The sequence below is a fragment of the Lissotriton helveticus genome, chromosome 4_1, assembly GCF_964261635.1.
Source record: "Lissotriton helveticus chromosome 4_1, aLisHel1.1, whole genome shotgun sequence".
In the NCBI taxonomy this organism is placed as follows: domain Eukaryota; kingdom Metazoa; phylum Chordata; class Amphibia; order Caudata; family Salamandridae; genus Lissotriton; species Lissotriton helveticus.
This window is the reverse complement of record NC_136063.1, coordinates 1717744091-1717761704: the sequence shown is the minus strand read 5'-3', so window position 1 is coordinate 1717761704 and position 17614 is coordinate 1717744091. Positions and strand designations below refer to the sequence as shown.

At 47.5% G+C, this 17614-nt stretch overlaps 1 protein-coding gene across 1 annotated transcript in view; it reads left to right on the top strand.

Moving 5' to 3' along the window:
* MORC4 (MORC family CW-type zinc finger 4) overlaps positions 1-17614 on the top strand; it is an 844810-nt gene that overhangs the window by 257496 nt on the left and 569700 nt on the right. The window contains exon 6 of the mRNA XM_078686304.1: positions 11828-11956. Within this exon, the coding sequence (XP_078542430.1) occupies positions 11828-11956 (129 nt within the window). The remainder of the gene's footprint in view (positions 1-11827; positions 11957-17614) is intronic.

Genomic DNA, 17614 nt, shown 5'->3' with positions numbered 1-17614 from the left:
TTCCCTTCCTCCCTTCTTCTAGTTGATCATGTTGCCCACACTCTCTAATAAACAAACAAGCAATTTGATGGAGCTAGTGCTGGCCACGTAATAGAGCTTTTTCCTCACTGCCCATTCTTTTCCACCCTCCTTTCTGTTGTCTGTGTTGTCCACCAACCCTTAGAAAGAAAAGGGCTATGACGCTGCCACTGCTGGCTGCGTCATTTTGCTTTTTTTTTCTTTCAGTGCAGCTCCTGTAAAACATTACTAAAACAAACATTGTCAAAGCAAAAAGATCTTGCATTGGCAAGACCTATTGGCTTTGCCAATGCGTGTTTCACTCCTCAGGTCTATACTTAATGGTCTTTTAGAAGTGGGAAGCAACAGGATGCCTGCCATACGTCTGAGAAATGTGTTATTGTGTCCACATCACCTTTTCCTCACCTCATTTAGAGAAGGGTTAACTACTTTGTTTCGTATGATGGAGCCTGAACTGGCTCTGATAACCCAGTGTCTGCCCAAGCACTACTCAGCCACCAGGCTTCTTAGCAATAAAAGACTTGCCTTAAATATGGCAGGCTTACCCAATGTTGATTTTCCTGTTTGTGACCACTGGGAAAGCCATTGTTTTTTTGTTTTGTTTTTTACAACAAATGCCTGATTTGAGGGTTGTTTCGAAAATCAGAAAAATTGCTCACTGGGTCTCCATAATATAGGCGCCCAGGCAGCATTGCAACGCTCTTTCAGGGAAACAATCTCATCAAAAATTCCTCACAGAACAGCGGTGAACTTTAAATTTGGTTGGTGTGAAGCCGCAAGGCTGCTAGAGGCCGGGCCACAGCCACCCAAGCTCTTCGATTGCTCGTCTGGCAAACAATAAATTACCCCCTTAGTACAGAGTTTTGCTATTTTCTCTTAGGCCACTTCCCCTTTCATCACTCCTTAAGCCTTTGTGTCTGCTTACTGAGTTTGTGGACTGTTGGACCTGGCCCTTTTTGGCAGGTTCACCCCGAAACTTTTTGCTTTTGCCTAGCCTGTTTCTGTAACCTGGTGTTGGTGATTTTAGGCCTTTGCGCACATTTTTAACAGTGGTAGAGTGTAAAGTGCGTGAGCTCTCTATGTATGTGTGGTGAGTGACCTGCCCTCCCATAGGAATGCATGGGGAATATGTGTGACCATGGTAGTTCCTGATGTGTGGGGAGTGCAGGGTCGAGTTTGGTATGTGCGAACTTGTGAGATTGAATGCTCCGTAATGATGTATGCGGCATGAATGTGTCTAGTGTGGAAGTGCCACTTCTAGACATGGGTGTGCATGTGTAGTGAGTGTGCTGACACGTGATTGGCTGGAGCCTGGCTCCAGGAGTCTGGATGGGTCTGCCCAGTGGTGAGTGTTGAGATTAGCATGCTGATGTGAGGGTTGGGGTGCACCTGGGTCCTGAATAGGGCTGGGCTTTCCCCACACAATGCTGTCTCCGCCCCCTGTGGTGCGACTGATGACCCTAGCCTGACAAGTGAATGGGAGGGGTGGCTGAGCTCATCAAGGGGGCTCCCAAACCAGCTGCGCCTTGTTTTTCCCCCACCCTGCACCTTTAGACAAAGGAATTCACTGTATAAAAAGGAGCTGTGTCCCCTTCCAAAATGTTCTTGTTTCTGACTTGAATCCTGCCAGGGGAGTGCTGCTGCTTGGGCCCAGGGGAAGGCTTGCCTCCCTGGGCCCTGCCCAGCCCCTGGATACCTGATGGACCTGGATGCCTGGAGGATCTTTTCTTTCTTAGGGTCCTCTTTTGCTTCATTTTGCTCCCATGACCTTTTTCTTTGAACCCTGTGCATTTGCTTAGGACTGCTGGGACCCTCCTTGCTAATGGGGTCATTTCTGAGGGGCCTGGCGCTCTCTGAGCCCCCAGCGCCTTGAGAGCGCTTTATTTGACTTACTGGGAAGAGCGCTGTCGTTTTCCCTTGGAGGGAAGCGCTCCTGCCCCTTTGATGCTTATTTGCATATTTTTAACTACGGGTGCCACCCCGTTTATTTAATTGTTCCACGGGTGCCCACCCCATTTTCAATATTATTTTATGCTGCGAGGGTGCCCACCCCTCGTTGTGGTGCCGAGAAAGGTGCCGCCGCCGCTGCGGCAAACCAGGAAGTCAGGTGATGTTTTGCCTGGCGGCGGGACTTCCGGTTTTCCGAGAGGAGTCTCACACCCGCCGCCGGCATCAGAGGAGTGAGGGGAGAGGTGTTGCGGGGCTCCCATGAGCTGAGGGAGCCCCGTGGTGTCCAGAGGAGCCCCGGGTCCCAGGAGGGGTCCCGGGTGAAGCACCGCCACCGCCGCCGTGGAGAGAGAAGAAGTATGGCCGGTCCGTGGGGCTCTCGCAATGAAGAGAGAGCCCCGGGTTGCGAGTGCACCAGAGGAGAAGTGTTGGTGACCACCCCAGCCCCCGAGAGCAGCCCGGTGAGTTGGTAGGGGCTGGGGAGGGCTCTGGGTGTATCTAGAGGGGGCCGGTCCAAGCCCGGCCTGTGTTCTGAGCAGCCCCCGCCTGAAGGGAGGGCCACTCCAACGAGGGGCATATTTTGATTTAGAGCCCTCAGAGGCTCCTGGGCAGTTAGTGATTCCGAGTACCCAGAGGGGGGCTCCAACGATCTGAGGGCATTTTGTTTCAGAGCCCCTGAGGCTTCAGAGCGCTTCGCCTTCTGGGGGCCAGATTTCCCTTCGTGGTCCTTGAGGGGCATGATCGTTTTGGGAGCTGAAGTGCTCCGAGGGGCATGACTGATTTCAGAGCCTAGAGGGCTCCAACGCTGGGAAACAGGATTTCAGAGCCAGAGGGCTCAGGTTGGCGCAGCTTTGTTTCTGAGGGCCAGTGAGGGCCCTGTCGTAGTTATGTTGTCTCCCAGCTGCCCAGCAATTAGTGGGCAGCTGCACCGTTTAGGCGTCAAGGGAGGGAGAGTCCCTGTGAGGCACAGAGATGGCACAGTGGTGCCAGGCCTGCTACAGCTGCGCAGCACTTAGTGCCAGCTGCAACGTTTAGGCCCTGGTGTTGTTCCCAGCTGCCCAGCAATTAGTGGGCAGCTGCATCGTTTAGGTTTGCGCCGGTGGCACACCCCTGACTGGCACTGCATTGGCAGCGCGCCCTGACATTCTGGACACAGTGCTTTTTGAGTCCCCTTGTTGGATGGCCAGTTGGCCAGGGGGGCTGGTATGTGGGTAGGGCGCAAGGCCCTAATGTGATTTTTGCGCCATGTGATTTTACTATGTTTTTTATAGTAATTGCCTAAGGTGATGTGTGCGCAATGTGATTATGAGGGTATTTTACCTATGTAGGTTTATGCTGGTGAGATGTTTTCACTATGTGAGTAACGCCCCTAAATATGATTTATTCTTAGGAGGCAGAGTCTAATGTGTTTAGACTAGTGAGGAGATTGCCTACTGTATTTTTACCGGTTAGGCCCAAATGTGAGTTATGCATGATGTGCTATGCCATTATGCCTGTGACACCTCTGAATGTGTTTTATGCATTATGTGTCCTACCTACACCTCTAAATGTTTTTATGCATCATGTGTTTTCCTGTGCTGCACCTCGGAATGTTGTGATGCATCATGTGTAATGTGTTCTTGCCTATACCTCTAAATGTATGGTGATACTTAGGTGGTTGTTCTTTCTAGTACAGGTGTGCTAGTGAAGCCCAGGTTCCCTGCGTAATATTCTCCTAAGGTGGTTAGGGTTGTGTAGGTGGTACTTACCTGGTACCAGTAGTTACTGGTTGTGTGCTAAAGTGATTAATATTCTATGATCTACAAAGTGCTATTTCTAACAGTATCTTTGCTTCATGCTGATTCTGACAGTGGTCCAGGTGGTCCTGTCTTGTACATAATCCCTTGTGAATATTGCCCGTGCCGGTTGGCACAATGTACATGTGTGATTACTATCTGATGTGTTTTGACAATACAAAAGTTATTTTTTTATAACCTTGTGTGGAGTTCCTTTTGTGGTGTGCCTAGGATGTTGTTGCTGTTGTGTGCGTGCGCAAATGCTTTACACATTGCCTCCGGGATAAGCCTGTCTGCTCGTGCCAAGCTACCAAGGGGGTGAGCAGGGGTTATCTTGGCGTGTGACTCCCTTGCCCTGACTAGAATGGTGGTTTCTACCTGGCTTTGGCGTAAGCCTTAGCCAACCAGAAATCCCAGTTCTAACATTGTTGGTCAGCGGTGAGGATTAGGACTTGTGTTTGCGCAGTACCACAGCGACAACTTGCTACATTACAAAACTCTGCATTTTAGATAGTCACATGTCTGGGATTATTGTTTATGATTTTGTTTTTCCTCAAGAGTGTCATTTTCAAATGGTGTTCCTGCACTTTTATGTTTAGTGGCAGAAGAGAGAAAATGACAGGGCGAGACGCCAGTAGAGGGGGAGGTTCCCATAGATAAGGAATCCCTTGCTGGGTCCAGTGCCCAATCCCTGTTCCTGTCCCTTTGTGGGTAGATGGAAGAGAGGGAGCGTGGAGGAGAAATTGCTTGCTCGGAGGGTGGTTATACCCTGAGTGTAGTGTGTGTGCCTGGATTCCCAAGTATGGTAGGATCCAGTGGTGGCAGCTAAAATGTGTCCAGTGCGTGAAGTCCCATTCCCAGTTCCCAGAGTATGGTGCCTGGTGCTCAGTAAGAGGGGTACAGGTTGAGAGTCAGGGGCAGTGATGTCTCACCAGTCTGGAGGGGGAGTGTGTGGATGAGTAGTGTGTTGAACTGGAGGAGTTGGTGTGAGGTTTTTTTGTGATAAAAGGAGCTTGCACAGGAGGTGTACCTCTGATGGTGTGCAGGAGGTCCTGCAGAGGCACTGGACAAGAAGGTGGACGTCTGGCGGTGTGCTAGATGTCTTGCAGAGGCATTGGGGAGTGATTCTAAAAGTAGTGGCTTGTGTATTTGATGATCCTGTGTAGGGGAAGAGGTTCATGTGTAGCCCAGCTAGGTCCCAGTAGGATTGTAGGGGTGTAGCGGCTCACGTCCTGTCTCAGTGGAGGCGGAGTGAGTGTGGGACGGTGTGTCCCACGTGGGCCCGAAACCCTATCTCAGGGCCTGGAGGGTTCCCTAAGGGAGCGCCAGGTCAGGGGCCTAGGCTGTACTTACAGGTCATTTGAGGAGGATCTTCCTTTGTCTAGAGGATGGGGAGTGTCTGTAACCAGAACTCCGGCGGTCCTGGTGTTGGGCAGTACCGCTCCTAAGTGGAGGGTGCAGAAGTCCTGGTTCGCTGGGCATTTGACCGTCCAGAGTGCTTGACCATTTGTGGGGCCTCTGGAGGTCGTTCCCCGAGGAGGGGGGAGGCCAGGTTCAGCCTGACCTGGAGGGAAGGGCATCTGTAATCAGTGTCCTGACCGGTTTTGGCTTCCAGGGGTACCGCTCCAAGGTGGGAGGGTGCAGAACTCTGGAAGGGGGTGCAGAGGGACGGTGTCCTTACCTCTGACCCCGGTGCAACCTGAGGGTTTAGATCCTAGGTTGGGAGAATAGGAAACTTCCAGGTCAAGAAGGAATCTCTGCCAAAGTAGATCAGCTGAAGAGACTGAGGGGGCTGCCCTTGCTGTGTGATCTGGGGCTCGCCTGCAGTTTGTTGTTTCTACTAAGGTAGAGGAAAGGGGACTTTGCTGTGTGCTGTCCCCCCCGACCTGCTTGAAAAGGGACTGTGCTGTGTGCTTTGTACCTCCGAAGTGAAATAGTTTCCAGATCCCAGGTGGTAGACCAGTGATGGAGAAAGGTCCTGATCTGGTGGGAGAGATGTGTTTTGGTGGGTGCTTCCCTGGGAGGGTGCGGAACCCCAGAAGTAGAGGTAGAGTGGGGCATTCTTGCCCGTGACCTCTGGTCAGCCTGAGGGTGTGGTCCCTAGGTGGAAGGATCAGTGGTAGTTGTAGCTACACTGAGAAGGAGAGTGGAGAAATGGCTATTGTGTGCCAGGGGTTACTACCCCCCCCTCTGTGAAGTGGTCAGGACCTGTGACATTTGAATGGCCTAGGGCCTGGTCCTGGCCGTGGACCACTAGAGAGTACCAGTGGGGTATCCTAGTTGGGTCAGAGAGTTCTGGTTTGGAGGTAACCATGTGGGTTCAGAGTGGCGTAGAACCGGAGGGTGTCCTTGCCGTGCGGGCCCGTGTCCGTGTTTTGTCGCCCAAAGCAGGGAAGCCCATCAAGGGAGTGATTGGTCTACCCTGCGTTTTGGCTGGAAGGGGGTTGTGTTGGACCTGGCCCTTCAAGGAAGTCAGGCGATGTTTTGCCTGGCGGCGGGCGGGACTTCTGATGTGAGGGGAGGGGTGCACCTGGGTCCTGAATAGGGCTGGGCTTTCCCCACACAATGCTGGCTCCGCCCCCTGTGGTGGGACTGATGACCCTAGCCTGACAAGTGAATGGGAGGGGTGGCTGAGCTCATCAAGGGGGCTCCCAAACCAGCTGCACCTGGTTTTTCCCCCACCCTGCACCTTTAGACAAAGGAATTCACTGTATAAAAAGGGGCTGTGTCCCCTTCCAAAATTTTCTTGTTTCTGACTTGAATCCTGCCAGGGGCGTGCTGCTGCTTGGGCCCTGGGGAAGGCTTTTCTCCATGGGCCCTGCCCAGCCCCTGGATACCTGATGGGCCTGGATGCCTGGATGATCTTTTCTTTCTTAGGGTCCTCTTTTGCTTCACTTTGCCCCCTGGTCCTTTTTCTTTGAACCCTGTGCATTTGCTTAGGACTGCTGGGACCCTCCTTGCTAATGGGGTCATTTCTGAGGAACCTGGCGCTGTCTGAGCCCCCAGCGCCTTGAGAGCGCTTTATTTGACTTACTGGGCAGAGCGCTGTCGTTTTCCCTTGGAGGGAAGCGCTCCTGCCCCTTTGATGCTTATTTGCATATTTTTAACTACGGGTGCCACCCCGTTTATTTAATTGTTCCACGGGTGCCCACCCCGTTTTCAATATTATTTTATGCTGAGAGGGTGCCCACCACTCGTTGTGGTGCCGAGAAAGGTGCCGCCGCCGCCGCTGCGGCGAACCAGAAAGTCAGGCGATGTTTTGCCTGGTGGCGGGCGGGACTTCTGGTTTTGCGAGAGGAGTCTCACGCCCGCCGCCGGCACCAGAGGAGTGAGGGAAGAGGTGTTGCGGGGCTCCCATGAGCTGAGGGAGCCCCGTGGTGTCCAGAGGAGCCCCAGGTCCCAGGAGGGGGCCCGGGTGAAGCACCGCCGCCGTGGAGAGAGAAGAAGTGTGGCCGGTCCGTGGGGCTCTCGCGATGAAGAGAGAGCCCCGGGTTGCGAGTGCACCAGAGGAGAAGTGTCGGTGACCACCCCAGCCCCCGAGAGCAGCCCGGTGAGTTGGTAGGGGCTGGGGAGGGCTCTGGGTGTATCTTGAGGGGGCCGTTCCAAGCCCAGCCTGTGTTCTGAGCAGGCCCTGCCTGAAGGGAGGGCCGCTCCAACGAGGGGCATATTTTTATTTAGAGCCCTGAGAGGCTCCTGGGCAGTTAGTGATTCCGAGTCCCCAGAGGGGGGCTCCACGATCTGAGGTCATTTTGTTTCAGAGCCCCTGAGGCTTCAGAGCGCTCCGCCTTCTGGGGGGCCAGATTTCCCTTCGTGGTCCTTGAGGGGCATGATCGTTTTGGGAGCTAGAGTGCTCCGAGGGGCATGCCTGATTTCAGAGCCTAGAGGGCTCCAACGCTATGAAAAAGGATTCCAGAGCCAGAGGGCTCAGGTTGGCGCAGTTTTGTTTCTGAGTGCCAATGAGGGCCCTGTCGCAGTTATGTTGTCTCCCAGCTGCCCAGCAATTAGTGGGCAGCTGCACCGTTTAGGCGTCAAGGGAGAGAGACTCCCTGTGAGGGACAGAGATGGCACAGTGGTGCCAGGCCTGCTACAGCTGCGCAGCACTTAGTGCCAGCTGCAACGTTTAGGCCCTGTTGTTGTTCCCAGCTTCCCAGCAATTAGTGGGCAGCTGCAACGTTTAGGTCTGCGCCAGTGGCGCACCCCTGACTGGCGCTGCATTGGCAGCGTGCCCTGACATTCTGGACACCGGGATTTTTGAGTCCTCTTGTTGGATCGCCAGTTGGCCAGGGGGGCTGGTATGTGGGTAGGACGCAAGGCCTTAATGTGATTTCTGCGCCATGTGATTTTACTATGTTTTTGATAGTAATTGCCTAAGGTGAGGTTTGCGCAATGTGATTATGAGGTTATTTTACCTATGTAGGTTTATGCTGGTGAGATGTTTTCACTATGTGAGTTACGCCCCTAAATATGATTTATTCTTAGGAGGCAGAGTCTAATGTGTTTAGACTAGTGAGGAGATTGCCTACTGTATTTTTACCGGTTAAGTCCAAATGTGAGTTATGCATAATGTGCTATGCCATTATGCCTGTGACACCTCTGAATGTGTTTTATGCATTATGTGTCCTACCTACACCTCTGAATGTTTTTATGCATCATGTGTTTTCCTGTGCTGCACCTCTGAATGTTGTGATGCATCATGTGTAATGTGTTCTTGCCTATACCCCTAAATATATGGTGATACTTAGGTGGTTGTTCTTTCTAGTACAGGTGTGCTAGTGAAGCCCAGGTTCCCTGCGTAATATTCTCCTACGGTGGTTAGGGTTGCGTAGGTGGTACTTACCTGGTACCAGTAGTTACTGGTTGTGTGCTAAAGTGATTTTTATTCTATGATCTACAAAGTGCTATTTCTAACAGTATCTCTTCTAAGTGCTGATTCTGACAGTGGTCCAGGTGGCCCTGTCTTGTACATAATCCCTTGTGAATATTGCCCGTGCCGGTTGGCACAATGTACATGTGTGATTACTATCTGATGTGTTTTGACAATACAAAAGTTATTTTTATATAACCTTGTGTGGAGTTCCTTTTGTGGTGTGCCTAGGATGTTGTTGCTGTTGTGTGCGTGCGCAAATGCTTTACACATTGCCTCCGGGATAAGCCTGTCTGCTCGTGCCAAGCTACCAAGGGGGTGAGCAGGGGTTATCTTGGCGTGTGACTCACTTGCCCTGACTAGAATGGTGGTTTCTGCCTGGCTTTGGCGTAAGCCTTAGCCAACCAGAAATCCCAGTTCTAACATGGACTGTTCGGGTTTTCTAACTTTTGGCAACAATTTGATGTGATTCACAAAGCAACGCTGACATTTGAGCAGTCGTTGGCAAATGCCTACGCTTCTGGTAGATTTCCAATTTTTTATTATACACAAATCATTTATCTCACCATATGTAGGCTACTTGCTGAGTGAAAATGAGCTCACAGACACTTTACTCACAATCACTTTATAGGTTTTTGAAGCCACTACATTGTGTTCAGGAATAAAATTGCTCTGAAAGAATCCATTATTTTCAATGAAAAGCTCACTCTGCCTCCAGGGCTTACAGTATGTAGCTATGGGTTACCAAATGAAGGTACCGTAGTGGGGTTTGTGGGTGCATACTATCAGCAGATTACATCAGTGAATATAATGTTTGAATTTAAGTTTATTCAGAAAAGGGGGTGGTGATGAACAGAGTGCCTGAATTAAGCAGACCACTCTTACCCAGTCCAAAGATCAGGGCTTGATCCATCACCGTTTTTTAGCTCACTGCACCATCCCAGTTCAGAACTTGGCTATATGCAAATTAGTCTGTTCCTGTCCCAGTGCATGATGGGAACAGGGCAAACCAAACTACCAAGCCAATTCTTGTACTGGGAAGGAAACAAGCTTCCGGGGACCGGTTTCTGCCATTTCAGGCGTCGTCGGCCCGGCTTGCTTGAATCCTGATGGTGCAATGAGCAAGGGACTCACATCTGAGTATACCCTTCCACGCTTATGGTGGACAAAATGATTCAGAAAAGGGGGTGGTGATGAACAGAGTGCCTGAATTAAGCAGACCACTCTTACCCAGTCCAAAGATCAGGGCTTGATCCATCACCGTTTTTTCGCTCACTGCACCATCCCAGCTCAGAATTTGGCTATATGCAAATTAGTCTGTTCCTGTCCCAGTGCATGATGGGAACAGGGCAAACCAAACTACCAAGCCAATTCTTGTACTGGGAAGGAAACAAGCATCCGGGGACCGGTTTCTGCCATTTCAGGCATCGTCGGCCCGGCTTGCTTGAATCCTGATGTTGCAATGAGCAAGGGACTCACATCTGAGTATACCCTTCCACGCTTATGGTGGACAAAATGATTCAGAAAAGGGGGTGGTGATGAACAGAGTGCCTGAATTAAGCAGACCACTCTTACCCAGTCCAAAGATCAGGGCTTGATCCATCACCGTTTTTTAGCTCACTGCACCATCCCAGCTCAGAACTTGGCTATATGCAAATTAGTCTGTTCCTGTCCCAGTGCATGATGGGAACAGGGCAAACCAAACTACCAAGCCAATTCTTGTACTGGGAAGGAAACAAGCTTCCGGGGACCGGTTTCTGCCATTTCAGGCGTCGTCGGCCCGGCTTGCTTGAATCCTGATGGTGCAATGAGCAAGGGACTCACATCTGAGTATACCCTTCCACGCTTATGGTGGACAAAATGATTCAGAAAAGGGGGTGGTGATGAACAGAGTGCCTGAATTAAGCAGACCACTCTTACCCAGTCCAAAGATCAGGGCTTGATCCATCACCGTTTTTTAGCTCACTGCACCATCCCAGCTCAGAACTTGGCTATATGCAAATTAGTCTGTTCCTGTCCCAGTGCATGATGGGAACAGGGCAAACCAAACTACCAAGCCAATTCTTGTACTGGGAAGGAAACAAGCTTCCGGGGACCGGTTTCTGCCATTTCAGGCGTCGTCGGCCCGGCTTGCTTGAATCCTGATGGTGCAATGAGCAAGGGACTCACATCTGAGTATACCCTTCCACGCTGTTCATCACCACTCCCTTTTCTGTATGAATTTAAGTTTAGGCAGAGAAAGCAATTGCCCCCAATATAGAAAGATTTTTGCAGTTTGACAGGCCACAGCCCTTTTGTGCAACCCTACATAAACTAAAGTATTTAATGTGTAACAGAACATGTATATAACATTTTGAGTGCATTTGACTGTAATTTATTATTTCCTCTATTGTCTCTGTTGGTGTAGGAGTTCTCCTTGTTTATAAGGGATGTCCGGCTTAGGCCTTTGAGAGGGGAATATCAGAAAAAGAAACCAGGTTTAAGATTATTCACTGACAAATGACTATCGGAAATCCCCATTACGATGCAATATGTATCAATTTATCTTGTGGGTGGACAGCTTGACAATCTGGCTTGTATGTACCCTTCTAAGACCTTCAGTAGACACTCCTGGTGTTGACCGTTCGGTGTTGAGTCACCTGTTTTCTTCTTGGAGTTTAATCTAAAACTATCTACGATTTGAGGCTTCCTTTGCTATTTTCTAGTGAGATGACTTTACCTTGATACCTTCTTAAAGGGAACACATAAATGAGTTTCATATCCACATTTTGAAGAGTCAAACACAAAACCATTGAAAAATGAAAGAAACCATTCTGTACCACTTAATGAGGCTTAGCTTTTCGATGTATCAACCTATCCGGTGAATTGATGGACCATTACACTTCTTGCAAAGATCTATAGCTGTACAAAGAGATCATCTGAGCTGTGATTGAATGCTTTACAAAACGGATGCATACTCACCTTGAAGAAGCAACAACCATGTATTTGTCGAACCATGTTCTTTCTGCTTTCATCTAAGATAACAATTTGTTATTAAGGCTACAGTTCAGTCTTGTCAGAATCCCGGTTCAGCCGCACCTTTTTTCTGTAGTGATTAGGAGATTGGCACAAAATATCTGTGTCATTGTTCTGAAGATACAGCAGATTGTTTACATGTTTGCCACTTCTCTTTGGTGATGTGATTCAGCAAAACACGTATTAAACTTGTCTCTTTTGACTCCAGGCATACTGCACAGTACTGTACTTGAAGCCAAGGATGCAGATTTACTTGCGGCAGAGAAGGGTGAGGACTTGTCTGATCACTAAGAGCCTGGCCAATGTGAAATGTGACGTCTACAAGCCCAGCTTCACTGTATCCTTCACAAGGTCCACTGGCAAAATCTGATATGTAGGATATTGATTAACAAGTGTTTACTGCTCAGATGTGGTCCTTTTGCATTTAAGGTGTACTTTCCATCTATTGTCAGAATGCCCTTGAGACCAGATTCTGGCATAAAGAAACTGTTCTGATTAGCCCCCTCCCTTCACTGACAAAAACTATGTCCATCCTCTCACTTCATGAAGTGTAGCAATCAGCCATTCTTTGCCATACTGTGTGGTGGCCACTCTGTCAGCAAGTTTGGAATTTATACAGTGGAGTTAACAGAAATAATTTGTCCAAGTTTTTCTGGTTGTCTAGAGATGTCCAATCAATGTAGCATGCACCAGTATCATCAAAGAATGCTCACAACATATGAAGTAGTGTATGAACCAGCCTGGGTAAAGCTAAAAATATATGAGGGGGGTAGGCTGGAAATATCCAGTTTGAAATATCGATGGGTCACATATCGTGAACACAACATTGAGGGCCTATTGAAGGGTAACTTTGTAAACAGTTTCTATCCTTACTTCTACATATAAGTACTTTGGTAGTATGTATATTTTTAAAGTACTTAGATTTCTATCCTTACTTCTACATATAAGTACTTTGGTAGTATGTATATTTTTAAAGTACTTAGATTTCTATCCTTACTTCTACATATAAGTACTTTAGTAGTATGTATATTTTTAAAGCACTTAGATGTAGAGTTGGAGTTAAGAATAGTAAATCCTTACCTCCCTCTGTGAACTTTCCTGTCAATATTTTCTCCCTCAATAGTGTGGTCACAATATTGTGACCCGTGTATATTTTGGATTTGATTCGCTACTACAAGCCTGAAACACTGATAAATGCAGATACAAGTTTTGAATCCAACAACTGGAATTTCTATAGAGCTTCAATGAGGATAGAGTGGTGTGAGCTACAAGTATTGGAATGCAGCACTGTCTCTGTATAATTGTTTTTTATTGCGAATTAAGACAAATGCTCTCATGATGTTTTTGAATGCTAGGATGTACCCATTAATCTTGTTAGTGCCTTCTTATGTATCTGAGCATCCGTTACACGAAAACAAGTGGGATGAGGGAATGAAAGGTATTAGACATAAAGGGGTGCAGACAAAGATATTAAGGGCCATAATTATCAAAGGGTTGCGTCTTGTTTGCACACGCTATGGGGTGTAAAAGCAGCACAGCCCTTAAGATGCTATTTATCAAATCATGCAAGGCCCCCTTGCATGGCCCTGAGTGGCAACGCAATGCAAAGCAGTGCTTCGTAAATCGCTGCGTTCCATTACTCTGCCCCACGGAGGCATTCCATGGGTTCCGCTTGGGTGTTACAACGCAAAACATATGGTTTTTGGCGCATTTCTAGATTTACCATAAGTGGTGGACCTGGGAATGTGCAAAAACAGGTACTTCTCCCTAGGTGAGACATAACGGGATGAAATATCTTTATTTCTACTCGTTTTTCCTCCTTTTATGTGCTGTCTTCTGCAGCACACATAGAAAGAGGAAAATGTCTCAAGGGATTGTTTTGTGAGGGAAGGCTCCTCTTCCTGCACAAAACCAATCCAGCTAAAAACAACCTCCAAAAGACAGTAGACACTGGCCTGCAATAAATATTTTAAACAAAAAAAAATCCATCACATATAATTTTATTAATGCAATTGCACCAATTTCTATCAAAGGTTTAGTGAAACAACATTCTACACATATATCATAAAGCATAGCTGGATGAAAATTCTAAAATTGCATCTCCAAATAACATTATCTGGGAAGCCTATCTTCCTGAGATCGACACCAGTTAATCAAACCTATCATGAAGCGGAAAAATCGGAAGTGGGACAAGACAAAGGAAACCATGATATTAACCCCTTCGCTGCTAGGCCTTTTCCCCTCCTGTGCTAAGGCTTTTTTTGGCGTTTTGGAGTAGTGCGCGCTTAGGCCCTTGTAACTTTTTGACCACAAGGTATCCACGCCAAATTTGCGTCCTTTTCTTCCAACATCATGTGGATTCTAAAGGCGCCCAGGGTTTGTGGATTCCCTTGGATGGGTCCCAGAAATGAACCAAAATATAGTGATTTTTTGTTTTTTTCAGAAAAATGGGAAAAACGGGCTGCAAATGAAAGCCTTTGGGTTTTTCCCTGAAAATGTTATCAAAAAAGGGTTTGTGGGGCTGAAATCTCCATTTTCTCAGCTTTTAGGGAATGACAGTCTTTTGTCAGAGAACCGAAATTTTTTACTCAGTTTTGGCATTTTTCTGGGACATAGCCTATTTTTGCTATTTTTAGAGCTTTCCACCTCCTTCCAGTTAATGGTAGAAATGAGTTTAAAAGCAATAATGGATCCTGGAAAGCTTTCCAGTTTCAAAAAGTAGACACAATTTTGAATTCAGAAAGGGGTCATTTGTCTAAATCCATGAAGGTTTCGTTATAGAAACTAACAGTTAGATATTGGAATAATTGAAAATTTGTTGAAAAAAACAGCCTTTTGTCTCAACGTTTTCACCTATAACTTTTTCTAATTTTGACAGCTCTTGGAAAGCAATATACCGTTACATCCGTTAGACCTTCCTGGTTGTGGGGATATATAGGACTTGTAGTTTCACCAAGAACCCGACGAACCCAGATCCAAAAACTGAGCAGCAACTTGCAATGGTATTTTTTCATTTACTGGGTATAGAGCACTTTGTCTTGGAAAATGTATACATGGAATAATCTGTATGAAACACACCTATGTATTTCTGAATTGGGTACAAATTATATAGTTCAGAAACAGTATATAATTGCACATTTTCAAAATTGGGAATACTCATACTAGCATGAGAATTATTGGTCATTTTTCAAAAAGATTTTTTTTTTACACAATGTCTTTCATTGAAAGGGAGAAATGCATGAAAGCTCAATTGGTAATAACAGTTGATTTACAAATCTGAATTACCCCAAGTGTCCCAATAAAAACGGTACCTCACTTGTGTGGGTCGGCCTTGTGCCTGCGACAGGAAACGGCGCAAAATGCAACGTGGTCACACCTAAATTTTGCAGTTACAAATTGACCCTTTTTTGGCAAAGTGCCTACCTGTAGTTTTTGCACCCTAGCTCTGCCGGCACCTAGGGAAACCTAGCAAACCTATACATTTTTTAAAAGTAGACACCCAGGGGAATTCAGGATGGGGTGACTCGACTGCCTACCACCAGGTTTTGTTACCCAGAATCCCTTGCAGAGCTAAGATTTTGACAAAAAAAACACATTTTCCTCACATTTCTGTCGTGGAAAGTTCTGGAATCTGCGTGGATCAACACATTTCCACCCAGCCAGCATTCCCCCCGGTCTCCCAATAAAAACGGTACCTCACTTGTGTGGGTCGGCCTTGTGCCTACGACAGGAAACGGCGCAAAATGCAACGTGGTCGTACCTCAATTTCCCAGTGAAATCTTGCGCTCTTTGGACAAAGAGACTACCCTTTGTTTTTGAGCCCTAGCTCTGCCGGCACCTAGGGAAACCTAGCAAACCTATATATTTTTAAAAAGTAGACACCCAGGGGAATTTAGGATGGGGTGACTCGACTGCCTATCACCAGGTTTTGTTACCCAGAATCCCTTGCAAAGCTAAGAATTTGACAAAAAAACCACAATTTCCTCACATTTCTGTGGTGGAAAGTTCTGGAATCTGCGTGGATCAACAAATTTCCACCCACCCATCGTTCCCCCAGGTCTCCCGATAAAAACGGTACCTCACTTGTGTGAGTAGGCATAGTGGCTGCGACACGAAACAGCGCAAAACGCAACATGTTCGCACCTCAATTTCCCAGTCAAATCTAGCACGTTTTGGACAAAAAGACTACCTTTTGTTTTTGCGCCGTAGCTCTGCCAGCACCTAGGGAAACCTAGCACACCTATACATTTTTGAAAACTAGACACCCAGGGGTATTCTGGATGGGGTGACTCGACTGCCTACCCCCAGGTTTTGTTACCCAGAATCCCTTGCAAACCTAAAAATTTGACAAAAAACACACATTTTCCTCACATTTCTGTGGTGGAAAGTTCTGGAATCTGTGTGGATCAACAAATTTCCACCCACCCAGCGTGCCCCCAGGTCTCCCGAAAAAAATGGTACCTCACTTGCGTGGGTAGACATAGTGGCTGCGACATGAAACAGCGCAAAATACAGCATGGTCGCACCTCAATTTCCCAGTGAAATCTAGCACGTTTTGGACAAAAAGACTACCTTTCGTTTTTGCGCCGTAGCTCTGCCAGCACCTAGGGAAACCTAGCAAACCTATACATTTTTGAACACTAGACACCCAGGGAAATTCAGGATGGGGAGACTCGTCTGCCTACCCCCAGGTTTTGTTACCCAGAATCCCTTGTAAACCTAAAAATTTGACAAAAAACAACACATTGTCCTCACATTTCTGTGGTGGAAAGTTCTGGAATCTGTGTGGATCAACAAATTTCCACCCACCCAGCGTGCCCCCAGGTTTTCCGAAAAAAATGGTACCTCACTTGCGTGGGTAGGCATAGTGGCTGCGACATGAAACAGCGCAAAATGCAGCATGGTCGCACCTCAATTTCCCAGTGAAATCTAGCACGTTTTGGACAAAAAGACTACCTTTTGTTTTTGCGCCGTAGCTCTGCCAGCACCCAGGGAAACCTAGCAAACCTATACATTTTTGAACACTAGACACCCAGGGAAATTCAGGATGGGGTGACTCGTCTGCCTACCCCCAGGTTTTGTTACCCAGAATCCCTTGTAAACCTAAAAATTTGACAAAAAACAACACATTGTCCTCACATTTCTGTGGTGGAAAGTTCTGGAATCTGTGTGGATCAACAAATTTCCACCCACCCAGCGTGCCCCTAGGTCTCCCATTAAAAATGGTACCTCACTTGCGTGGGTAGGCATAGTGGCTGCGACAAGAAACAGCGCAAAACGCAACATGGTCGCACCTCAATTTCCCAATAAAATCTTGCACATTTCGGACAAAAAGACTAGCTTTTGTTTTTGCACCGTAGCTCTGCCAGCACCTAGGGAAACCTAGCAAACCTATACATTTTTGAAAACTAGACACCCAGGGAAATTCAGGATGGGGTGACTCGTCTGCCTACCCCCAGGTTTTGTTACCCAGAATCCCTTGCAAACCTAAATATTTGACCAAAAAAACACATTTTCCTCACATTTCTGTGGTGGAAAGTTCAGGAATCTGCGTGGTTCAACAAATTTCCACGCACCCAGCGTCCCCCCAGGTCTCCTGAAAAAAATGGTACCTCACTTGCGTGGGTAGGCATAGTGGCTGCGACAAGAAACAGCGCAAAACGCAACATGGTCGCACCTCAATTTCCCAATAAAATCTTGCACATTTCGGACAAAAAGACTACCTTTTGTTTTTGCACCGTAGCTCTGCCAGCACCTAGGGAAACCTAGCAAACCTATACATTTTTGAAAATTAGACACCCAGGGAAATGCAGGATGGGGTGACTCGTCTGCCTACCCCCAGGTTTTGTTACCCAGAATCCCTTGCAAACCTAAAAATTTTACCAAAAAAACACATTTTCTTCACATTTCTGTGGTGGAAAGTTCAGGAATCTGCGTGGATCAACAAATTTTCACCCACCCAGCGTTCCCCCAGGTCTCCTGAAAAAAATGGTAC